A 24,591-nucleotide genomic window follows, 5' to 3' on the forward strand; every position below is an offset into this window, starting at 1 on the left:
CAAAGTCTAGTATGCTGGCCTCGAGGCGGTCGATTTATTCGGTGACGTGGCTGCGAGCAAGAGCACAAGCAAACGCCGCAGTCCATACCCTTCGGTCATTCCAGACAGCCGACCGAGCCCGAGGTACGTTGAACGTGGGCTCGTTCACGCAGTGAGGACGAGGCCGAGTCCGGGAGCACTCACAACGGTCCTGTAGGCTTTGTGGGAGGTAACACTCCAGTGTCCAGCAAGCACGACGACAACAGCGCGCACTTGCTTGCTAGTGATCACGGTGATCACAGGCCCAGGAAGTCTATGCGCTCTGAGAGTCCTGTCGTCAGGGCTTAGGGCTCGTTGAAAGCTGGTGACGAAGAGGAAGAGAAACCTCTCAAACTCCCTTCCACTCGCCGAGGGTCTTGCGCATGTTAAGGCTGCCAAGGTCACAGCCGAGTATGCCAAGCTCTCGAAGATGCGCACGGCTTCGAAGTCTCAACTCCGTGATGAGATGGAGACTAGCTACTTTTATCGGAGCTTCTCCGGTTCCTCGGATTTAGAGAACCAAGAGGAGGAGGAGGGTGCCATCTATAAGTCCCGGGAGATCACCAACGATCTCGACCAGCCGTAGAAGGACTTCCAAGCTACCTAGATCATGCGTGGGGTCCGGTGGTGACATCTGTCAGCAAGGGATCTTCCATCAACCCAAGAGGTTATTGACCTCCCGAGGAGAGCTCTGGGGTTGACCTCTTTCTGGGGACTCTCGACGTTCCTCGTGGACGTATCGGTTGCCACATGTCAAAGGGCGTTTACGAACGTGTCATGATCCAGAAGAAGCTGTTGTTCGTAGGCAACTTGGAGGCGACCCGTTGCATACTTCTCGTGCCGCACCGAATCACACTTACGGACTTTACGACTTGTCGTAAGAAGCCCGAGAATTGGGGTGGTCTCTACCCTCTTTGGGCTGCCCCTCGGTTCTTTACGATAACTGTCCCAGCTGAGCTTGTTTTAGGACATGTTCTGGACGTGGGTCGAATGTCTCAAGTACTCACCCTCGGAGTTACGGGATCTCCATATAGATCAGCTGCTGTCCCGAATCCTGGACCAGCGTGATCGTCGTGTCCGGTTCGTCCACTTGGTCAGCAAGCGCATGCAGCCAAGGGTCCTTCTGAAACGCGCGAGTTTTAGAGCTCACGATGAGCGCGGGTATGAAGTATTTTCAACGTCCGTACCTCGCTCGCACAAGACGCCTCGGGCTACTTACGAAGCTGCCGTCGCTCCTGCTCCCAGATTATGACAGCCTTCGAGTAGTCAATCAGGAGCCGTTCGATCGGCTACAACGAGCTCTCGGCGTGGGCATAACCTCTCCACTTCACGACAATCTGGCGTGTTATGAGAAGCCGCTCCACGTGGTAGTGGACTTCTCCGCTCCGGTCAAGCAGGGGCGGAGCTGTTCTCGTACGAGAACAAGCACTAGGCGCCTCCAGAGCGCTACCCTCGTCTGATTGCTCTGCCTGTGGGTCCGACGCAGGACCCGGATGATGACCGCCTCCGTCGTGATTGAGATTGCACTTGGCCTTGGGACTGACAGTGATGCTGCCGCCCAGGCTGGGAATCAAGAAGGGCTCGAGCCTGCATCAGCGGGGCCCCCTTCATCCGATCTTGATGAGGCCTTTTGCATGATCCGACGTGTTGAGGCTCTGCTGCAACGTCCGAAGCCGACTTTGGCGCACTCCCAGCCGTGCGCGTATGCTGTGTATCCGACGTACCCTCCGTATGGCTCTGGTGTCCGTTCGTACGGGGCCCCACCGGCGTACGAATCGACCGCTCTGGGTCTGCGAGTCGGCAACCCCAGCGGGTATCGCTTAAGACGTCCAACGTAGAACGTCGGGTGCGTCGTCATTGACTTAAACAGATCGATGGTCTACGACGCACCATACCAAGCCAGGACTGCGAGCGGTCCAACGAAGCGGTGCTTGAGCTTGTTGCTGCGGACAGAGATGACAGTGTCTAGCGGTAGGTTCCGCGTGTCAAATAACACTAATTCACCTATCTTAAACATAGTTAAGGTTCTTCTTTCATGTTTGTCAGAGTACTCCTTCTGTCTGTTCTGAGCCCCTGCCATGGCATCGTGGACCCAGAAGATCTGTCTCAGCTTGGTATCCGCAAAGGACCCCACTTGTTTCAGCAGCGAACCAGGTTTTACATTTGAGACCTGGGACGAAAGAGCTTTCCGAGCCCCCCCCCACCCCCCCCCCCCACCCACCCACCCCACCCACTTAGAATAGAGAAGGAAGCGTCTCCTTGAAGAGTGAGAGGCACTCTGGGGTGACGGAAGCCATTCAAGTAGAGCGGCGGAAACCCTGTGGACACGTGCACCGCGTTGTTGAGCGCAAAATCAACAGCTGGAAGATGCGTCGACCACGTGCGTGGGGCTCCCGCTCACACACTGCATAGAGTGGCCTCGAGCACTCAATTGACGCCCTCCATCTGGCCGTCCGTCTGCGGATGGTCCGCAGTAGACATCTGCAAACGAGTTCAGAGTTAAAGGAACAGTGTCTTCCAGAGCACAGCCGAGAAGTGCGGGTCTCGATCCGAGACAATCGTCTCCGGGATACCGTGAGAGCAGAACACGCCATCGATGAACAATCTCGCGATCTGTTCACCTGTGGTGGTAACGGGCACTGGAGCAAGATGTACCATCTCGCTCAGCCGACGAATGAACACCAAATTCTGGGTCTTGCCGTGTCCGTCGGCGGGAAGCCCAATCATGAAGTCAAGACTCATCGACTTTCAACCGTCAGCCGGTGCGGGCAGGCTCTATAACGGTGCCGAAGCTAGCCCTTCGGGTTAAGCTCACAAACATGTTTCGCATGTCTTTACATACCGGGCGACACACTTGTACGTGTAAGTCCCCCAGAAGGCCTCCAAAACCGACAGGGAGGTCTTCTGGTCCACCAATTATACCCTTTTTACTTTATTCAAGTGAACGAAAGGCGCCTCACTTTGTGTCTTTCACGGATAGCTTCTACGTGGCTAACAATTGAAAAAGAGCGGTGAACAGAAACTCAAATTGTTTTACTGAGTTAAGTATAGTATTGGAAAGTATTAATAACGTATAATAGCGAATATAGCTTCCCTAGCGAATAAAATGCCCTCTTGATGTACATGTAATTGAGCGCTCTCTCTGGTAGCGTTTTATATAAATAGAAAGCCATTGAATACAACGTGTCGTCTTAGACATTCTATATTTTCTTTAGAATCCTTTGATTATTGAAGTCGAAAAGTACCCTAGAATTCTAAAATTTCTTGGAATCAGTTCAGCCAGTAGCACGCTAGCATTTAACTACGAGCATTCTCAATGTTTCTATCTTGCCGCCACAACGCAAGAGATTCGAGATAAGTTTAAATCAGCGTGCTCGACTGGATAGAGATTGAAGGTGGTGGCCAGGGATTAGTAGTAGCGTAAAAAAACCGGTAGTAGTATTACCGGGACTATTGGGTCTCCACGAAAGGATAAATATTAGAAATAGTAGCGCTTCTACAAAGTGGTAGTAGTAGTAGTAGTAGTCATATTAGTATACTATTTTGACTACTTCTATTTTTGACTTACGATTCGTTCGACTTGCGAGCGTCCAGCTTCATCTTCATGATTTCACCCCTATTGTTCCCCAGTAGTAGCTGCCTTTCCGCTCGCCTGCTATCCGTCTTTGGCCTCAGAGGTCCCATAACTATCCCTCCAGTGGAAAACACCCTCTCTTGGAGCGCTGAAGACGAGATTATGCCAAGATATATACGTGCCAGTAGCGCAATAGAGGGGAACTGAGCTTCACTTTCATCTCGAAATCACTTTAGCACATCTACATGTTTGTAGAGGCCCAACAGAGCGTAGTGCATCCCGCTCTGTGTGTCAATCGACATGTCCTTCGACAAGTCCTCAATCTTGATCTTGGGGCTCTGGCGTTGGGTGACCTCGAGTCACTCTGAATGAGATCCCAGATATCGTCTGTAGTGCCCGCTTTCCTCGCGTGCTTAACGGTAAGTGGCACGCCAAGATCTGACATCGGAGGTGCAGGCAGCGGTACCGGTGTGGCCGTGAAAAGACTGTCGGCAGCTTCTGAAGACGGAGCTGCCTTCTTCTTCCCAGCCTTGGTCTGCGTAGACAGAGGTGTCTTCTTCTTCGATGCCTTTACGGCAGGGCTTGGAGCAGTTCTCTGCCGCTTTACTACGCTATCGTCATCCTTGACCCCAGACAGATCTGGAGATGGGGTAAAGTCCGAGTCGGTACCCTCCCAAAAATATTTCAATCCACCAGACGTGGCTGTTCGTTTTCCAGTGGCGGAAGCTGGTGGGCTGACCTCTAAATATACGACACGCACACAAGAAGGACTGCAAAACCTAGACACCACTTTAAATTAATATACGCCCGGTTAGAATCAGACAAGCTGGCTGGAATACCTTTCATTTAGTGCCGAATCGCTGCCTTAGTAGACGCCAATAGCACACATGTGATGGATAAGCCTTCCACACACAGTACACGGGTCCTTTTTACGGCCATCGTCTTCTCTCTCTACAAAGCACGCCATAGTTGTCTCCTGAGATGTTACCTCGATGAACTGGCGATCTTCCTGTCTGTTCGCAAATGGTGAGCGTCTCGCGCTGCAGAACGAGAGCCACTCAGTCAAAAATTGTCAAATGAGGGGTGGCTTTGCTGGTTCAGGGTTCTGGTGAAAATAGTTCTTTAAGAGTACTATAGTACTGGGATTTGAGAGTGATACTAATACCAAAAATGAAAACATTAGGATTTCATAAGACTAATATGTAAATAGTAGCAGTAGTAGTATTACTCCAGAATCATATTTTTGTTCTACTACCAATCTCTGGTGGTTATCCGGGATAACTTTTATCCCATCACGTGCCGAAAAGCACTTTCGTCAGTTGGGTTGGTGTATAAGCGCATCATGCATCCGGCAATGGTGGTGGGAATTCGCGCCGAAGCTTTCATCTTGCTGTCGCATCATCAATAAACCAGGTGTCTTAACCACCTGAGTTGTCAGTGCTTACCAAAAACTACAACGCCATCGAATACAGCGCTGTAATTCACAAAGACCGCGCTCTATATTCATAGTAGACGGCGTATTATTCTGCACTATACGTTACTTGCTTGAAGTTTTTACGTTGCTCATTTTTTCGTGCACCATATTGCATCTTTCATGCAACATAGGAATCAAATCACTGGTGATGCATTATTTGGGTCAGCAGCTTCACATGTCAGTCCATCACTTCCATCCCGCCCACGATGGCTTGGCTGGAAATTGCGAAAGACCTGAACGCCGGCACCATCGGCGGCGTGGCGGGGATCATCGCTGGCCATCCCTTAGACACCGTCAAGGTGCAGCTCCAGACCAGCAGCGGGGCGAGCACCGGCGTGTTGCGCAGTCTCCGTCGTGTCATCAGCTCAGACGGCGCTGCTGGCCTGTACCGCGGTCTGCTGTCCCCCATCCTGTCCAACGCACCCATCAACGCCGCCATCTTCGGAGTCCAGGGACACGCTGTGCGTATGATGCAGACAAAAGAGAACGCTGTGCTATCCAATACCCAGCACTTTATAGCGGGGAGCGCCGCTGGACTCGTCCAGGTGGTGTTCGCGGCGCCATCGGAGCACGTTAAAATCCAGCTACAGACAGGAGCAATGGGCCAGGAGCACAGCTCGTTGAACGCTGCTAAGATCATGTACAGGAGATACGGGATGAAGACGTTGTTTAAGGGATGGGAGGCCTGTTTGCTGAGAGATGCTCCGTCCTTCGGAGTCTACTTTTGCTGCTACGAAGCGACTAAACGCGCGCTGACGGGAGGCAAAACGGAGAATGAGACGGACTGGAAACTCATGACGGCGGGGGGCGTTGCTGGGATGGTCTCGTGGGCGATGTGTATGCCGTTCGACGTGGTCAAGAGCTGCATACAAGGGCAGAAGTTGGGAGGGAAGCAGCTGTCCATGATAGAGATCGCAAGGTCGGGGGTCAAGCAGGAAGGGCCTGGATTCTTTTTTAAAGGGTTTGGAGCGACCATGGTTCGCGCGTTTCCAGTTTGTGGAGTGACGTTCCTTGTTTACGAAAAGACAATTTTGTTAATGTCTTGAGAGGGATGAGTTAGGGGTCGACTGTTTTGCGAGGAGCCTTCTTAAACGGAGCTGTGGCCAGACCGGTGGCTGAGTGTCTTCGGTGGTGGAGCTGAGCTTCTCTAGAGTTGTCCTAGGTCGACGCAGGGTCGCTGGGTCTGACACTTGAAGACGCGAATCAAATGTAAAAAAAAGAAGGTGTACGCCATTGAGCTAGCCCCACATAATACGTGGAATTCCGTCAATCAAAATGTTCATTCGGACCCTTTTATCTGAATTGTTGTCCATTATATTGTGAAAGGTCTAAACCAACCTGTAAAATGAGACGGCGTCAAACAAAATGATGCTTACGAACCATTTAGAGTTGCCGGTATCGATTACTTAACCGAAACTGTGGCATCTATTGTAAACTACCATCGAAAAAGAAATATCCGTACCCTTATTCAATTGCTTTTAACAAGGGCTTTTAAATAACACCTGAATCTCTTAAGTTAAAAAATATTGAGCTCACAACACTCCTAAATGAATCGTCATTTCGAGGGCCCATACTGGAGATAATATTTTTGAGCGACCACAACTTCTTCAATTTTAAACATTCTGTAGCTTATAAGGGCTCAAGGGATAGAGGCTTTCGTTTAGAGTGCCTAAATCGCGATTCGTACTTAGGTTCGTAAGCATCATTTTGTTTGACGCCGTCTCAAACTTTGATGGCGTACAGACCGAATAAAACACTCGCCTCCATAGTCCAATTCAATGTTGGGAGTTGAAGAGACTTATCTGGATTTTGATTCCATATCTTGTGTTTGTGAAGGCAATGGACTGCATATCATCGCCAGGCAAATGTCGGACACCCCTGCTAATACACAAATCATTGGATCTCTTCAAGAACTTTTGGATATTTGGACCCCGCCTATTATCCAAATGTGTGTCATCCTGGCAAATGTGAAATTGACTTAATGTGGAGACAGCAAGATGTGGTTATATTTGCAGAATACCTAAAAGTGACAGCAACTCGCAGTAGGGTAACATTTTATCCGGATATAATGGCGGTAGTCACTCGGACTATGGCGTCAACATTTTCGGTATGCATTGATGGTGGCCACGATGATGATTTAGCTGAAGCGAGTATGTTGGAATCGCTTCAATCCACAACCAACGCTGGGGTTTCGCTAAGCTCACTGTTTTGTGGCCGCTCGCTGTGCAAAGTTTTGTGGGGGAAATGCCGCCCGGTTGTCTACAGAGCGAAGTTCAGCGAGATAGAGCTATCGTGCCGTTCAGTGTTCAATCGCTTGTTTAGCGCGACTTGTTCGGCGATAGCGGAGGTGTCGTTGGGAATACGTTTAAATACGATTTCAATGCCGTTGACGAGCCCGAAGCGGTGGCTGTGGATGGTGTATGCGCTCTGTTGTGGGGGGGGGTCTGGCGTTTTTACTTCAAGACTGAGCTTGGGCCGATATCGTCCTGACAGCAGCCGATATACACGTCATTCAGATGGTATTGGAGACTCGTTACCCAAAAATTGATACGAGCACACACGTTCAGTACGGATTTGTCGTTATCCTTGAAGGGACTTCGATGAGACCTGGCGGTGGTGATGAGAGCTCTACCCTTATCGCATCGAGCTCATATCGCTGTCGAGCTTGCTGCAATCCTTCAGCCAGCGGCTTTGTGGATGTAATTGCTCCTGGGTATGGACTTTGCAAGACACGACTGAGAGGCCCCATTCAATTTATCCCAGATCCACGGAGGGCGAAATTTGAGCCGACGGCAGTTTAATCTTGCAATTTAATGCAATCGAGAGCATTGGGCCGGTGATGACTCTACTACCGCTGCTGTTTAGTGATTTGAGTCAGAGGTCGGAAAATAAAATATGTTATTATATTTTCGTTTTCAAGCTTTGTACTGTACAAGTACAGTAGTGTATACATTGCAATACAGGACTACAGACAACGACGGTGAAACTCAACCCCCCACAAAAACTCGACCCCCCCTTACAGTGCAACTTTAAGCTCAAGTAACAATGTTATTTGTAATTTTAGCCAATAATATACTTTTAAATATATTGCTGGACAGCACGCCATGCTGGCGCCGTTTAAACAATCACGCTATTGCTGTTTCTGCGAAGTGATGGACGAACGTCGTCGGCAGAACAGCTACACCGTCAAGCAGAGACGGGAAGCACTCGAGCGGGTGGCTCTTGAGGGATGTAAGCCTACCGCTCGGGCGCTTAATATTCTATTAGGTACGTTGAAGGGCTGGAGAAAGAAGGCAAAGCTGCTGTTTGAGTTTAAGGGACCTCAAACTAGCAGAACGACAAAAGGACAAGGCGTAAAGACTAAAATCACATTTGAGCACGAATTGGTCACCTTCATGAAAGGTAAATTTGTTTTGTTAATATTATTTGAGACGGCGCGAAACGAAAAGACGCTTACAAACCTAAGTACGAATCGCGTCTTAGGCACACCATTCGAAAGAGGAGGATCTCCTCTTTCAAATGATGCCTTCAGACTTCTAAACGGTTTGGAGCTCGAGTCCACCAAAAAAGTTGCCTCCCAGAAAGACGAACATAAGAATTTGTTTCTTACTCTTCTTGTGTAGTTTACGTATACGCATCGTTTGAGCCTATTCCCGCGTCCTAATTCGACTTCCTTCTGCTTCAAATGAAGGTCTTTACCAGTTGGGGCCCAAATTTGAGGGTATATTTTTATGTGTTCTGGGTACTTACAGCCTGTTTTAAAAACAAATGGGTACGGGCTAGAAGGATCATATCATTTTGCTGCTAACATTTAGTGCCTTTGTGGGCCTACGTTTCTTTCCTGGCACGCTTGCGTGTTTGTTTGCAGGTTTTAGGCTGGGATGTGCTGTCCGTAGTTACATCCATGCAAGCCTTTCTGGTACTCTAACCTATATAAAAGTTCATAGTAAATCAGAATGATCTTAGAATCCTTGGTGAAGCAGAATGATTCTTGTGTACAAACCTCATAGCTTTAGCTGCGGCGGTGTGAACACCAAGCTCTTCGCTGAGTTCTGCAGTGACCTGAGAGCGCATACGTACGTACAATATAGAACAGAAGTCGCACACGTTGCTGCGAAGAGATCGGATTCGAATGAGGGCACAATGTTTCTGTAAAAGCTGTCGGAAAGTTGATGGTCGAGGTTCCCTCACCTCCAAGTCGTTCTCCACCACGTAGAAACCAGCTCACCAACCAACGGATGTCTATCGTAGCGGCGATAATGTTGAGCTGACCCGGTGTGTGTTGACGGAGAAAGCACCTCTCTTTATCTGTCGGTAGCGCGTGATTGTTGCCGTGGAAATCCCATACACGGCGCACCATGAATCCCGACACACACGCCCTATTAGTGGTAAATAAAAGGAGAAGACTTGCCGTTCACCACTCCCACGACGACGTACTGCGTTGTCTGTCTTCATCAACATCGCCAGCGAGGTCAGGATGCTCTGCTTCTTTTCATGCGTAGTCATTTGCTTCAAAGAGCACAGAAAGTTTTCAAGATCAGCTGCTTTGCCTTGAAGGCACTTCTCCGTGTAATGATCTTGCTGAATCAAACTCGTAACGTGCTCAGAAGTTGGTCATCAGACCAAAAGATCCTACCCTTCACTGAGAAGTCCTCAACAGACTCTACGTCGGAATGATCCTGTAAGGCGTCCTTTAAGGCATCTTCAACGTCTTCAGCACTCGAAACGCCACGTGATTCGCCTGATATTGGCTCCCACACACTGTCATCTGATCCTTCACCGCCGGTTGCGTCCGGGTCAGGTAGAAGAGAGCCCAGTAGATTCCTGTCATAATGCCGAAGCGCAGTGTTTGCCCTGGTACTGGCGTCGCTGGCCACAACCGAAGTGCTGGAAGAGTTTGTGCTGGTGTTCATCGTGCTCGTTCTAAAATATACACCACCAAAAAATGGGTTCGTTTAGAAAAACGCCTCTACTGAAAATTCGTTTAATTACGTTTTTGAGTGGTCAATCTTTAAAGCCGTTTATCTCATTAACTCTAAATGGCTCGTAAGGATCAGTTTGTTTCGCGCCGTCTCATTTATTGCAGATTCTAACGTGTATATATAGTATTTGTGTACTGGAGGCATGATCGAGTATATGAAGATGGAGCAGGGGGCTTGGCTGGAGCAGTATTTAGCCGATAAATCATCTCCTGAGCGCGCATTGAGCGCGTTGGTGCGTATGTGCCAGCGGTTTGCAGCTCGGTAAGCATCTCGTTTTCCAATATGTTGGTTTAATCAAACGTTTTAGCAATTTATCCTATTTTATTTGTGTTTTTAATCAATATTTATTGCTTACATATTTTTCTTAATGTTATAGCCATGGTTTCTCGGTTCAGAAACCGCAATTTACTAAAAAGGATGGAGATGCACTACAAGAAATCCATTTGAACTTTGCCATAGAGTTTTGGAAACAGCATTCTCACTTCCAGCAATCCGCCATATACAATGTCGACGAGACAGCAATATATTTTGACACCCCACCCCACAAGATTTGGGCCCTCAAAGACCGTCGTGGCTCCGCTAAAGTGAAGCACACGCAGAAAAACTCTGGTAGACTCACTGCAGTTCTCACCATTAGAGCGGATGGTAAGTTTTGTTTAATGATTTAATGATTTTATCATGTTTAAACTAACTTATTTATCTTTTAGGGAAAAAACTACCAATACTGTTTATACTACGAGGAATGCCGGGCGGGACTGTGGAGACGGATGAACTTCCGACGTATCCTGCAGGCCACGTGTACATCGTCCAAGAAAATGGCTGGATGGACGCCACAGTGTGGCAAACGTACGTTTTGAACTTGCTAAAGTACGAGATTGATGCCCCGTCAATCCTCTTGCTGGACAATTTTGACTCGCATATTTCCGAAGCCGGTCAGAGCGTTGTGGTGGAAGAGACCTCTGCAATTGTGGTCCCCGTGCCTGCTAACAGCACCTCTGTGAGTCAGGCCCTTGACGTGGGCGTTATGGGGCCACTCAATAAAAAGTTGACAGCTGATTGGTTACGAGAGAAGGTGGCAGCTACAAGAACCGCGAAGGAAAAGCGTCTGGCTGCCGTAACACGCACAATTAGAGCGTGGGAAAACATATCTACGGAATGTGTTATTAAAAGCTTTGAAAAAGCAATCCCAAAACACCCTGTCGTGATGGTGTAGAGCAAAATAAAACATGTGTTTGCTTTTTTACGGTGTTTGTTTAAATTGTTTTTTCTACTTTTAATAAACTGTTGGGTCGGTTTAATTTTGACTAATCGCAGGTGATACCATGGAAGGGGGCGAGTTTTTTTGTCTTGTTGGCCTTTCTAAAAATGACTTGAAAATGCATGTCTACGGGGGGTTGAGTTTCACCGTCGTTGTCTGTAAACCAATAATATGGCATTTTGACGAATTATTGCAATAAATTATTAGCCCCACTTTGATTATTCTTAAAGCGTGTAGGTCATTAAGTATTGCAGAACATCTTACATGTTTATAAAGTATTATAAGGAAGAAGGAGCAAGAACTTCAGCAGAATCCCTCACATCCTAAGCTGCTCCAGCGATCGGCACGGTCATTGTATTTTTTTTTACAGGACGATAGTCGACTGTCATTCGGAAATCACCTGGTGACTTGGGTTTTGCCACAGGCACCGCCGCACACGCCCTTTTGGTTGTTTTGTCGAATAAAACCCATCAGCTCAAACGGCCTCGTGTATTCCTGAAGGAAGGTGCGTTGTGCTTTGGTATACCGACGTGAACGCTCTCTAAAAGGTATAGCTCCGTTCACCAACTGAATTCGCAGTGGTTCAATGTCGGTAGTGAGATCAGCACCCAGGTCAATCTGGAAAATACCCTCATACTCCAGCACGGATCGCGAAGGAAAGAGAGATAGTCGGGGTCAAAACCATTATTCCCAGCATATCTTCCAATTTACTGCGAACTTCCAAACAGAAAGCTCGAGATCTGCATGTTCATCGTCTTCAAATGGGCAAACATCTTCACTAAGTGCATCTCCAGCCAGCCCACCAAGTTGCTGGATTACATCAATTCCGAGTGAGACGAGCGTGCCGTTCTCAAGAAGAAAATTGGTATCTTCACCCTCCATAACCAAGCAGGTCACATTGGGGAGCTTCACAGTACTTGCTGCCGTTTGTAGCACGACATACACCGTAACAGAGTCAAAACAGATAACTGTAGAGCCTCCAGCAGCGATAGCCTCAATTGGAGAGGGTAGAACACGCCTTGCCACACCGCTACCAAGTGAAACTAGCTCGTCGATCACTGCACGAGGGATAACAGTTGAGTCGGATCCTGAGTCAGCACGATACGGCAAGACCACGAGCGCATTGATCATCAATGTTCCAGGTTGAGGCAAAGTCCTAACCAGCTTGACTCGTGACCAATCCTTATTTCCTTCATCTTGTCGACAGGATGTCTCCTGTCTTCAACGTCGCTGTCGGACAGTCACGAAGCCAATGAGAGCCTTGACAGACCCAGCATCCGGTCTTAGGTGGCTTTGACTCCTTTCTCTGAGGCTGAGACCCGGTGTGGTGTAGCGAGATCAGCAAAATCTGCGGGATTGCTGGATCCAACTTACCAACTGCGCCCAGACACCGACTAACGGAGGGGATCCTCCGATGATCCGTGTTCTGTTTAGCTTTCCTCACCGAGTGTACCCGCGGGATCTTGCTCTCTCGGTAACTTCCGAAGAGTTCAAGTGGTGAAGCTTGAGTGTCTTGGCGAGACGTGGGGATGGGGTGGAGCAGCAGTGGAAAACCTTCACTCTGCGTCCGTAGATAGTTTCGAATCCTAAGCGATTATTCGAGCTTATGGATCCAGGGCCTAGATCGTGGATCTGGCCGTAGGGTTGCCTTGCGGGTGTGTCCCTTGCCTTTGCGTTTCCTTTACGTCGTACTTGCCGCCTCCTGTGACGGGATCTTGAGAGTTGAGACCTTCTAGGGTGTAACCGACCAAGTAGTAAATTCGGTTAACCTGTCGGATCTGCACGTGTATAGGAAAAACTCACTAGGTCGTAGGATCTGGACAATGTTATCCAGTTATCACTACCAACACTAGATTCGCAATTCCCAACCTTCTCCTAGCTCGGACGGCCAATGTAGTTCCGATTCTTGAGGGCAGGAAGGCACTTGCGTGTTACTGTGCAAATTGAAGACTGTATTGATTTTTAAGCCTATACCTGCCTGGATTTCTACCTTCTATGTCTTTTACTTGTTAAATTCCTTACCAGGCTCGGCTGCATGTCCTTTCTTTCCTTGAACCATCATATCAGCTGTATTATCCTCATATCCACCGGATCCATGGCGTAATCAATATGGTCATCCTACTATAGTACACTCATCCGAATCCAGGTTGCTTGGATCCGCTTCACGGTAAGTGTACACTCGTCATGGATCTGAGCTCTCCAATCATCCAGCATCATCTTGCAACCGTCTGTGATCTCCATTGTCCCACGAAAATTCGAGATCCACTGTATCCATCATTCCTGTATCCTGGATCCAGGTCCCTCTATGCGGGATCCTCACCTCCTTGGATCCGAACTCGGAAGTATAGGATCCGGGACACCTCGCGGTGGATCTTGACTTCTCGTTAGTCGTGGATACGAGATCCACCTTCAGACCACACCTACCATCTTTCCTTCATAGGATCCACACTCGATCCACCCGTATATAGTATATCCCATATCCATCTAAGTGAGTTTAGGTAAGGGTGGATCCGAGATAAGTCTTGGTGGATCTTGCCTTCCCGTACATCACTCATACCAGATCCATCGTCGTTTCATACGGGATGCTGCTCGTCATGGCTAATCCACCTCAGGCAACTTGCATAGCGCCGGACGATCCGAATCCTCTCTAATCACTTGAAATTGTCACTGATTCGGGATAGTGACCCCGCGTTAGGTCCATTCTCTTATTTCTGAGAAAGCACCTCACCACACCGGTATTATTCGTTGGTGAACTCCGCTGAGCTCCATATCTACGGGCTTCCACAGCAGTATGCTGTTCTCCACTACCGGTTTTAGTCTTCGCTTCGTGATGTCTAGACCTTCGGTGAGGTGCAGATTTCGTTTTTGCTCTATCGACAGCAAGTGATACTTGTGCTGAGCCAATGCCTTCTCCTTAATGATATTGAAGAGCATGACATCGTTTTGTCTTTGCCTCTCTGCACTCATACTTACAATGTCGCTTGACATCATCACGTACCATACGAGGCTCGAGATTATCGATCAAGATGGTGCATCGTAGCTTCATGCGATCAGCAAACCCCTCTGCATCGGGGTCTCCGACACCGAGTATTTTCCCTAAACCATGGTTTTCAATAATAGAGGAGAAATCACGGTAGTACCGTAGCACATGAGCATGGATATCATCTTCTGCCAAGGTGATCTTTAACTTCTTCTCGAACAACTCGTCCAAGTCAGGGGTCTGCTCGCTCTTTATGGTGCCAATACGCTGCTTAATCAGCATGAGAAGCTCATCACTACCAACGTTATCCACAGCCTTCCGTAACTCATAGAGACATACGACCTTCAGCAGCTTTCGGTCGATTGAGGACCTCACTGGTTTCATCACGGTCTCGCTCGAAACAGCGCTGTCGAATAGTTTCTTCATACTGGTCGCGTGCTTGGTTCCATTTGACCAATGCATCATGACTCCAGTCGTTCAACCATGTTTCCTTGATGAGCTCGAACACCGGTTGGCTAACAGACTTCATCACTGCGTCACCATCAGCTTCGTACTGATGTGACTTGGTTACCATGCTGCGGTCCCTTAGGACTAAAGTATACTTTGTGGTAGTTTCCGCTTTGCGTTGCTGAAATGCTGATGCTTGTTGGTTGCAAATTTAGAAGTGATCTTCCTTGCGACTAACTCCTGCTCCTGCGCTCTACTCGGCTGCTCCTACTCCTATCGAGGCCACAGGTTTCACCCTGGGCACAGCCTTGAGAGTCGAGCACCAGGGTTGCAGTAAAACCGCAGCTTCACGTTGATATACGACGCTATAGTTTGGTATGGCTTGGTTCAGGGTAGCCCCCTTGCCGTTGAGGAAAGACTCTTTGCTGTGCCACACACTACAAAGGCCACTTGAAGCGCATTTATCAGGAAAATAGTTACTGTAGACCATGTGTACATCCGGACACCCCAAAATTATATACAAACAAAAAACCGTGTCAGAAAAAGAGGATTTTTTTCTCGTATACAAAGTGCAAATCTTTCTGCTTGGTTCATTACTGCTCTTGCCCGTCAAGAAAATGCTGAACGACATCATCTGCGTCGCTGACGGTCTCTTCAACCGCGTGAAGACGCTTTAACTGTTGAATTACGATATTCTGAGGGACGTCAGCCGCTGGCTCAGCCATTTGACGCTTAAATCCACTTCTGATAACCTGTGTACCTAACTCACGCCACGCTGTCGTAGCCCAATGAATAGCATCGTTTCTAGACGGAGGTGAGAGCACAAACTTAGCGCTAGACTCGCTTGACGAATACGTACGCAGTTGCTGCGCAATGTAATCCACCCAACGCTTTCTCAAACGCTGCTTGAGTGGTCGAAACCAAGAGATATCTGCCGGTTGACACACAGATGTCAAGCCTGGTGGCACCTTCACTAAGTGAATGTTCAAAATTTCAGCGTGCTGTGCTGCTTCCTTTGTCCAGTGTGCTGAGAAATCGTCCCAAAGCAGGAGAACTGGAGATGCCTCGTCTCTATCGGCAAAATGGTAGTCTAAAAATGCGATAGACAAATCCGAATTCCACCAAGCGGAACTGTTACCATAGATTTGAACTTGAAGATCAGTCTGGATACTCTTCATTTGGCGCCATAATGTATCACCGAAACCGTGTTGAGCTACATAGTTGTAGGCAGCTCTCTCGGGGATTTTCGATGGGTCTGTTTTAACAACGTAGAATGGATCATATTGCTTACCTGTTGAGTCTGCCAGAAACATTCCTGTTAAACGGTCCTTGTCCTTTTCTCCGCAGCGAACCCATACGGTTTTTGCCCCCTTTTTATTGATCGTCTGTTTGGGCAGATATTCAAAACAGATCCCACTTTGGTCTGCATTGTATATCTTGTCAACTCCAAGTTCCAACTTGGTTCGTTCAACTTCACACCAAAATGCTCGTGCAGCTTCTTCCATGGCTTCTGGTGATTTCTGTCCTTGGCGAGTTTTAGCACGTAGAGATAATCATGCCGCGACAAAAAAGCTTGCTGCCAGCACCAGCTACCCTCAAATACGCCCTCAGGAATACCTTCAGTGTGTGCGATATCTACAGCCTGAAGCTGCAACATCAACCGGGATATCGGTACGCCCTCATCACGTAGAGTATTAACCCACTCGACTAGGCCTTCTTCCGCTATCGCCGATAGAGTCGTTGCAGTGCCCTTCTTTCTGTCAGCTTTGAGGTGCGCTGTAGCCGAGGAAGATGCCTTGGACTCTATTTTCTCTCTATCCTTGATCCAGTCGTAAATTCTCTTCCTCTTCGACTCTCGTTTGGGCTTGGTGAGATGGCTATAGAACTTATTTAGAGTAGCAGGCATGCCGTGATCTCGAACGTAGTTTATTATGTCGAGCTTTTTACTAAAACTTTCACAGTCACGTGTATGACCATTGTCACGGCGTCCACTGCTGCCAGGTGCTCGCTTCCGCCCTCGTGCCATGCTGGAAAAACTCGCTGTGAGTGCCCGACAAGACGCTTTTCTGTGCTAAAATCGTACTATCCGTTACGATGGGTTGGGTAAAAATAAGTCTGTCCGGTTGAACAAATGCACTTCAGTGTGATGAATACATTGCTGTGATTGGTCAGAGGGTGTGTCCGGATGAACAAAACGTCCGGATGTACACATGGTCTACAGTAGAAAAATCAAATTCGAAAAATGATGGATTACCGTATTTAAGTACTTATAATCTCAAGAAAAACAGCCAATCGCGTGTCTTATCCCTATGATTCGCTGAAAATCGGTCCAATTGAACGCCACCCATCGGTTGGCTGAAGCGCTTTTCGCCTTGCAGGACAATTGCTCAATAGCTAGACAGCAGAGTACCATGTCCTTTCGGGGTGGACGCGGAGGCGCTCGTGGAGGACGCGGTGGACGTGAAGGTGGCCGAGGTGGTGGCCGTGGCGGTGGTCGTGGCGGTGGTCGTGGCGGCTTCCGCGAGCCCGAGGGACCTCCAGCTTTTGTTGTTGGTGAGTCGCACCCTTGAAAAAAAAATGCCCAGAGACGTTTGACTAACTTTGATTGATCAACTACAGAGCTGGGCTCCTTCATGCACGCTTGCGAGAACGAGATGGTGTACAAGAGCACGAACGACAAAGTGCCTTACTTCAACGCCGGTGCCTTCCTGGAGAACAAGACGCGCATCGGTAAGGTGGACGAGATCCTCGGCTCCATCAACGAGGTCATGTTCACGGTCAAGCCCGACACGGGCGTGTCTGCCTCTTCCTTCCAGAATGGTGACAAGGTTTTCATCAGCCCTGATAAGCTGCTTCCGCTTAGCCGATTCACGGAAAAGCCTGGCAAGAAGCCCGCAGGTGCCGGCGGACGCGGTGGTCGTGGCGGTGCCCGTGGTGGACGCGGCGGAGGTCGCGGTGAAGGGCGTGGAGGATTCGGTGGACGCGGAGGCGGCCGCGGTGGTTTCGGCGGACGTGGTGGTGGCCGCGGAGGGGGCTTTGGTGGACGTGGAGGCGGTCGTGGCGGAGGCAGAGGGGGCTTCGGCGGCCGTGGCCGCTATTAGACGTGGCAATTTTTTTAAGCAACGAAAATGTGTACTCCTGTTTATTGATCTCTATAGTTCGATCTTTCAGTGCCCACGGCCGATTGGTGCACTTCGCAGCTACTTCGTCACTCATTCATCTTCATGTTATTTGGCAGTGTTATCGCTAGTTGCCGCAGAAACAGATAGGGTGTGATGTTGTTGCAGATCTGTGTCTATCATCGACAGGACGCAACACTGATTGGATCCAGACACATCGCTGTACGAAACACAGAACGCAACACTTTCAGGAGGTCAAAACGAAATCTACTACCATCAGCTTGCTCCTTGTGGGCTCAGCCACTGTGGAATGAAGTTACAAGTTTAAATCCGCTCGAGACACTCGAACTGCACGATGCTGTTGCCTCGAATCACCTGTCAGCACGCACAGCAGCATTTCATTGCGTCAGATCCGCACTTTATCCCCACAATACCTCGAGCGATTTTCCGTCTTACCACCATGCCGATGCGGTTGGACTCAGTGGCCGAAACCTCCTCGACCGTCTCGTCCAGTGTCACGTTCATGAACTGATCGAAGCCACGCAGCACGCCCGACACCTTGCGGTTGCCGTTGAGCTTGAGGCTCAGCCTCTTGTCCATGTATCGCTTGAGGTCGGGGCCCGCCGTCTTCACCATGTTGCTCGTCCACTTGATCTGTGCGCGACATCTGGCGAGCCACACGAGTCATACACGACATTAGTGTGTTGCACTCGATTCCGAGTACATCTTGCTTTCAGTATGCTTCGTAAGCCTTCTCGAACGTCAGAGTGAAGGTCGCACCCCCTTGTGCGTAACCGCTCTCATTTAGAAAAACTCCACAAGCCACCTAAGCATAAAAGGCAACGGGATACAATGAGCAAGTCAAGCGGATACTCACAGGGACAGGACTGGGAATCGGCCGGCTGGGGAAGCCGTGCACCCCCTCGTGGCGCTGCTAAGCAGGCGGCTCTCAACAGTGCTCGTCGTACCGGCAACGTCGTCACTGAGACCAAACGTACGTCCTAGGTATTTATAAAATTGTTCTCGGTCAGAACTGACGCTTGTGTCGGATCTCAATGTTTGCAGACAACGCCGGTACCAACAAGGGCGCGCACAGTGCTGCCAATGTCAACATGCGCAAGCTGGAGGAGGACACGGACAACTTTAAGCACGACGCCGTGGACCGCAGTTTGTCTCAGGCGCTGATGAAGGCTCGAATGGCCAAGAAGATGAACCAGAAGCAGCTGGGCACACTTATCAATGAGAAGCCGCAGGTCATCGCAGAATACGAGTCAGGTCGTGCCATCCCTAACGGCCAGATCATCTCCAAGCTGAACCGTGCGCTGGGTGTGCAGCTCCCGCGTGGACCCCAGAAGAAAAAGGCTGCGGCCAACTAATTGAACCATTTGGTATTGATGCGGTTGGTTGGCGAATATCTAGCTAGGCAGCGAGACGAGCAGACTTCAGCGTCCTGTGTCTCCAGTAGCTCGAGTCCATTAGAGAATCAGGCTGCCAAGGCTTCGTGTTTTTGTAGATTGATCAACAACAAAAAATTGAATGCCCCTGGAATGCTGTAAAATGACGACTGAAAGCGTCACTTACTGTAATGAAACTCGTGTTCATATCTGCCAATAGCGGCGCTGTCTTCGGTGGAAATGGGTACACAAACTTCAACTTCCATCCGTAACGGTTTCTTTAGTCTGAAGTTTTAGTGATCGAGGCTGCCAGTGTCCTTGAGCACAGACTTAAAACAGTAAATCCGTTTGCTGGTCAAGAGCTCCGCCGAGGCTCCAGTGCCGTGTAAATATACCCAGCCAGTCATGCGCAGCAAGAACGAGCACTGTCCCATGCGTGTCTAGCAGTTGTACACTTCGATGGGAACACGCTTTTATTACAGTCTCCTATAGAACTTCAGCCACCAAGCAATCGAGCAGCTACTCCGATTAAAAGACCTGCTACAGCGTCGCATCGAAACGCGCTGCAACTTTGCAAGCTTCAATTGTTCATTTCGCGCCTTGCCGGTCGAGTTCGGCATGGCGAGTAACAACCCCAGCTCCAGCCGTGTAGCGCATCGAAGCGGGCCCCCTTCGCCTCCTGCACTGGGGAAGGCGCAGAGTCCAGCGTACGACAGCGATGGACTCGAGAGCGATGACGATACTCTTCTCGCTTTGTCGTCTCTCGCCAGGATGGAGACGTACTGCGCGCCACATCAGAATGAAGCTGGGGCCTCACAGCAGGAGAAGGCTATACTCTCCTCCAACGCCGTCTTTGAGAGTTCCACGGACTCAATTGATGTCGTTCAACAAGCTATTGACGCTGTAGAAAATGCTCTTGCACGCTGTCCCAAGTATGAACGTCGTGAGGCGCTTACCGAGCTGCTTATGCACGCCAAACTCGAACAGGCAAAGAAAGCCACTGTGTATAGCTCGGATTGCCTCCAACACGCCAACATTTGGGCTGCTATGTTGATGCAGGTCCAGGAACTGGGTCGCAACTATCCCAAGGAGTACGAAAAGCCCACGAGTTGCATTCGACGAAAGTACCTATTGGTCTCACAGTGCTTCTTGTCATGCGCAGTCCACAGGTCCACCAGCTTGTGCATCTGATTCAACAATGCGTAACTAGAGGCGGGAAGCACGAAGTTCCTGAACTGAATAACTACAGTTACAGTCACCCCATTGGTGACCAGCCAGAACAGAGTCATAACGCTAAAGAGGAGGAAACCCGGCAGCAGGAGCTAGCAGATGAAACCGAGTTGTGTGGTAGACTTGGAGAGGCAACTGTAGATGTCGACGTTAGTGAGGAAGAAGGAGAAGACAGTATTGGCTATAGAATCACTGAAGATATCATTGGGGTAGTGTCCAACCAAGCGGAAGAAGATAGGGATGAGGCAGGTATTACGCAACACAATGAACGAGATACCGACTCGCATCGAGACGAAGCTGAGATCGAAGACGTCGATAAAACTTTCCACGAGGAGATACAGAGTGTAGCATCCCCACCCTCAACTCGATTACGCGAGCTTCTTCCGATCTTGACAGGCAACGTCGTTCTCAAAGGTGTCCAGGTCCCCCAGCTTCCACGTGGTAGCGACGGGTACAGTAGCAGTGACTCTGACAAGACGAGCTCCTCTACCAGCAAGTCATCGTCGAAAAGTGTAGGAAAGAACTCGCGTCAGAAGTTCAAATTTCCTGAAAAGGAATTACTGCAGCTCCTAGAGGACGAAGAAGTCAATCCTCCAGCTCCCAGTCCAGGTTTACTGAGGCGCTTTAGTCAAAACTCCAAGATCACGTGCACAGTGCCACTGCGTCGTAAGTCGTTCTCCATGAAGCGGAGTCCACTCAAAAGTTCTCCGTTTGTTGGGTTCGCTCCGTTGATTTCAAGCGTGAGCGTTGCCGCGTCTGATCTACGTAGAGCGTCGATAACAACGCCGGGCTCTACCAAGCCAAGCAAGCGCTCGAGCATTACCGTGTCTGATCTGGGTAGAGCGGTGCTACCTTCGCCCCGTTCTACCAAGTCTAATAAACATTCGGCAGCGCGTCGTAAATCCATGAGCGCATATCACGTCACAGCTCCTAACATGACATCCAGTCGTCGCAACAGTAGGAGTTTTTCCGCTACAAAGCAGCAGATCCTGGCCTTCAACAGCAGGAGAAAGTCGACCAGTTTTACCACCAGACCTCCGACCGCATCACCGCGATCGTCCTCGCCATCGTCGCCGCCTTCTCCAGTGCCTTCCACTCACACGCAAATGGTGCTACGTGTGCGTGAACGATCGAGCGATGGTGTTCCAGAGCTCGTGATTGCCAAGAAGCCCGTGCGTTTTGTAGTGTGGCACTGGAACGACCGCTGCGTTCGCGTGCCCTTCATGAGCGCTGCCAACTTCATGGAACTTGGACCAGCGCAACACGGCATCATGTTACGACAATTACGCTACGTCAAGTCGATGATGCACGAGCTTCCGTGGGCTAAAGCTCACTTACGCTCACTATTGTCAAAGTACACTGCGAAAGAAGTGACGAAGGAAGAGCTGTACCCTCAACTCAACGCTTTGGGACAGCAAGTGCAGCACGAAATCAGCTCCCGCGCTAAGCAGCATCGACTTTTAACTGCTCGTAAACAGCGTCTCACTGTCACGTTGACGCTAGCGACGAGTGTGGTGAACGATACGCTCGTGACAAAGTTCGGAAGACGCGGTCGCCCTCACGCCTCGCGTTTACTTTACGACCCGACTACACCACTTCAACTGCGTTGGAGACGTAAACACGGCGAGCGTAGCGTCGAGTCTTTAATTGCTGACGAGATCGAAGTCATAGAAGCACCCGATATCTCGAGATTGAGTGGAGGGGCAGGCACTTTTGGTCGTGGCAACAAGAAAGCTGCTGCAGCTGTTGCAGTCGACCCCGAGTCGTGTTTGTCGCTCGTGACACCGACGCGGTCCCTGGATCTACAAGTAGCGAGTGCACTGCACCGAGAGTGGCTCGCTAATGCTGTGCGCGACATCGTGGTCTTTGCGAAGCAGTATAAGGCGGCCAAGTCCCACGGTGCGACCCTGAGCGACGACGGCAATTCCAGTGACTCGATACCCAGCTCTACTGCTATCAGACGGCGATCTCGCCAGTCTTCGTCGATGGGGAGCGCCCAACTGTATTAAGTAAAGCCGCTCAACGTCGCAGTAGGGGGGTTTCTGCTCTGGTAAGTATGCTTCGGGTAGGTTCCATACACAAAGTAAGATAGCAGCAGCACAAACTACTGAAAGATGAACTAGCTGACCGCAAAAATCACTGAATTGACTGGTAGTTAAATGCGCCTCGTCCTTATGCTTTCTTCTTGTACTGCGGCTTGCTCTTCTTGGTGAGAATCCAGACATAGAAAATAGTCATGCCGGCGCTGTAGGCGGATACGAAGCCCGACGGGAAGAAGGCGTTTGTCTTGTTGTAGCGGTTGGCCATGACGACTGTGAGCGGAGCCGATACGGCGAGTGAGATGGCGGGCCACAGCTTGGAAGTCACGGGGCTCTGCGTGTACTCATTGTAGCTGCAGTAGCCCACGAAGCTCAGGAAGGCGCCCGATACACCACCGGCCGCCAGGGACATCGTGCTTCCAGAGTTCACGAAACCGATGAGGCCGCCTAAGCCCAGTAGCATGCCATACTGCAAGTACACACCACCGGAATGCAGATACAAGACGATAGCGTAAGTTTTAGAGCGCGTTTGAAGACCAGATATGTGTAGATGAGTAAAGACGACGGAGATAAAGAGAGGGGTGTGCGTGGTGGTAGCTGGAGAGCGCATGAACGTACCGGAATTGTCAGGCAGAAGTCGTACATGGCTAAAGACTACCGGTATGCTTTGCGTGGCCTTCTTCGAGCTGGAATACGAATTGACAGTACAGTAGATGAGCAGGGATTGGATAAAATATCGATGGGCTTAAGCTTCATAATTATGTGTTTTTCTACGTCCTGAATAAAGGGCCGTATCTTTTGTCAAGCTCTCCCACACACACCTAACTTGCATAGAATGTTGACACGCTACCGCAAGTAGTGAACCACTTATTCTAGTACGTAGGACATCTACCAATCCCTCTTCAATACTCTGAAGTATCTACCAATCACTACACGATGTAAAAACGTCTCCTCTTCCACCTACCGTACTCAGATCCGTTCAAGCACCTCCGCGGCCACATTGCAGCTTCTTGGCGTCCCAGCACTCGACCGCGGGCCTTTCGTCAATTTCAACTTCTATACTAACCACCACACCCACGCGCAATGACCAATAAGATCTTCTGTACGCTGTCGCAATGGATTTCACTCCCCCGTCTCCCCGGTCTAATCTCTCGTTGTCATCCACAGGGGCGTTGTCATGTTCGATGTTGTCACTGTGTGGCTGCCTGTTCCTATTATCAGTGGGCATCCTGGTCAAGGTGCAACCCCAGTACATGAAGATTAGCAAGAGCGTCGAGAGCCCCGCTCCCATCTTCGAGTCGGCCGCTCTGTACGGGGCGCTCTTCCTGGCGTCCTGGGTCATCTACTACAAGGAGACGAAGAAGAACGAGATCGCGAGCTACGACCTCAGCAGCTCCACGTCCGAAGAGCGACAGGGTCTGCTGGACAAGTAAGTGCTATCTGTTTGAAGAGGTGGAACTGGTGGAAATCTGACCGATTGATGACGATGTTGCAGGCCGATGGTGAGCTACAGCTGAAGACTGGGAAGTCTTGAGCTTTTGGCTGGTGTTTTACTACTGTAGTCTGAGCTACTACGTGAAAGCGTCCAACTGTTCTTTTAATGCGAATACAATCACAAGTTCGCTTGTCGCCAGGGTCTTTTACACTGTACTAGACAACAGAATTGGTTCGCTTAAAATATCAGTAAATTATCCGATCATGTTTAAGTTCATTCATGTGAGTACGCAATTTACCTACCTCTACTATCTGCGCAACTTCAGTGTAATAACATGTTTTGAGCTCACCAGCATGGTTGAGTTCTGAGGAACGGAGGAGAATTCTCACATTTAGGAAGAAAAAAAAGTAGAACCGTAGCACGGTGAGTAGTGGGAGGTCTTGGAGCCTTCGTGCGTGCAAATATGATAAGCGACAGGCCTACCGATTTCTACGAGTACTCTGCAAAGATCACTGACGAATTCATTTTCAAGGAGAAGAACAAGTCACGAGACTGTAAATTTTTTGCCTTACTGTTTTATCTACTACCGTCTCGAAATACTATTAAATTAAATAAACGTTAGAATAATCGAGCTGTTATCC

The 24,591-nt window shown here is 49.4% G+C and overlaps 9 protein-coding genes across 9 annotated transcripts; 5 read left to right on the forward strand and 4 right to left on the reverse strand.

The window, feature by feature from the left end:
- Positions 1 to 3,496: 3,496 nt before the first annotated feature.
- Positions 3,497 to 4,831, reverse strand: PITG_15648 (uncharacterized protein; the record flags this gene model as incomplete). Its single annotated transcript, XM_002897887.1, has 5 exons — positions 3,497 to 3,514; positions 3,838 to 3,930; positions 4,059 to 4,262; positions 4,581 to 4,632; positions 4,821 to 4,831. The coding sequence occupies 5 exons, from the start codon at positions 4,829 to 4,831 to the stop codon at positions 3,497 to 3,499; spliced, it is 378 nt and encodes a 125-aa protein (XP_002897933.1).
- A 441-nt stretch (positions 4,832 to 5,272) lies between these two features.
- PITG_15649 (Mitochondrial Carrier (MC) Family) lies at positions 5,273 to 6,112 on the forward strand (the record flags this gene model as incomplete). The annotated part of the gene is made up of 1 exon (XM_002897888.1): positions 5,273 to 6,112. One exon carries the CDS (start codon positions 5,273 to 5,275, stop codon positions 6,110 to 6,112), a length of 840 nt encoding a protein of 279 aa, XP_002897934.1.
- Positions 6,113 to 14,176: 8,064 nt separating this feature from the next.
- PITG_15651 (uncharacterized protein) lies at positions 14,177 to 14,670 on the reverse strand (the record flags this gene model as incomplete). Its single annotated transcript, XM_002897889.1, has 2 exons — positions 14,177 to 14,263; positions 14,305 to 14,670. 2 exons carry the CDS (start codon positions 14,668 to 14,670, stop codon positions 14,177 to 14,179), a joined length of 453 nt encoding a protein of 150 aa, XP_002897935.1.
- A 1,618-nt stretch (positions 14,671 to 16,288) lies between these two features.
- PITG_15652 (H/ACA ribonucleoprotein complex subunit, putative) lies at positions 16,289 to 17,834 on the forward strand (the record flags this gene model as incomplete). The annotated part of the gene is made up of 4 exons (XM_002897890.1): positions 16,289 to 16,404; positions 16,695 to 16,775; positions 17,132 to 17,286; positions 17,353 to 17,834. The coding sequence occupies 4 exons, from the start codon at positions 16,289 to 16,291 to the stop codon at positions 17,832 to 17,834; spliced, it is 834 nt and encodes a 277-aa protein (XP_002897936.1).
- A 263-nt stretch (positions 17,835 to 18,097) lies between these two features.
- PITG_15653 (small nuclear ribonucleoprotein G) lies at positions 18,098 to 18,478 on the reverse strand (the record flags this gene model as incomplete). Its single annotated transcript, XM_002897891.1, has 2 exons — positions 18,098 to 18,227; positions 18,309 to 18,478. 2 exons carry the CDS (start codon positions 18,450 to 18,452, stop codon positions 18,177 to 18,179), a joined length of 195 nt encoding a protein of 64 aa, XP_002897937.1.
- Positions 18,479 to 18,667: 189 nt separating this feature from the next.
- Positions 18,668 to 19,461, forward strand: PITG_15654 (uncharacterized protein; the record flags this gene model as incomplete). Its single annotated transcript, XM_002897892.1, has 2 exons — positions 18,668 to 18,846; positions 18,918 to 19,461. The coding sequence occupies 2 exons, from the start codon at positions 18,705 to 18,707 to the stop codon at positions 19,226 to 19,228; spliced, it is 453 nt and encodes a 150-aa protein (XP_002897938.1).
- Positions 19,462 to 19,864: 403 nt separating this feature from the next.
- PITG_15655 (uncharacterized protein) lies at positions 19,865 to 22,485 on the forward strand (the record flags this gene model as incomplete). Its single annotated transcript, XM_002897893.1, has 4 exons — positions 19,865 to 20,337; positions 20,409 to 20,472; positions 20,521 to 21,203; positions 21,423 to 22,485. 4 exons carry the CDS (start codon positions 19,865 to 19,867, stop codon positions 22,483 to 22,485), a joined length of 2,283 nt encoding a protein of 760 aa, XP_002897939.1.
- A 111-nt stretch (positions 22,486 to 22,596) lies between these two features.
- PITG_15656 (uncharacterized protein) lies at positions 22,597 to 23,194 on the reverse strand (the record flags this gene model as incomplete). The annotated part of the gene is made up of 2 exons (XM_002897894.1): positions 22,597 to 22,984; positions 23,134 to 23,194. The coding sequence occupies 2 exons, from the start codon at positions 23,158 to 23,160 to the stop codon at positions 22,649 to 22,651; spliced, it is 363 nt and encodes a 120-aa protein (XP_002897940.1).
- A 334-nt stretch (positions 23,195 to 23,528) lies between these two features.
- On the forward strand, positions 23,529 to 24,144 carry PITG_15657 (uncharacterized protein; the record flags this gene model as incomplete). The annotated part of the gene is made up of 3 exons (XM_002897895.1): positions 23,529 to 23,617; positions 23,683 to 23,944; positions 24,011 to 24,144. 3 exons carry the CDS (start codon positions 23,599 to 23,601, stop codon positions 24,030 to 24,032), a joined length of 303 nt encoding a protein of 100 aa, XP_002897941.1.
- Positions 24,145 to 24,591: the final 447 nt, after the last annotated feature.

The sequence above is a fragment of the Phytophthora infestans genome, genomic scaffold (assembly GCF_000142945.1).
Source record: "Phytophthora infestans T30-4 supercont1.40 genomic scaffold, whole genome shotgun sequence".
Lineage (NCBI taxonomy): Eukaryota > Oomycota > Peronosporomycetes > Peronosporales > Peronosporaceae > Phytophthora > Phytophthora infestans.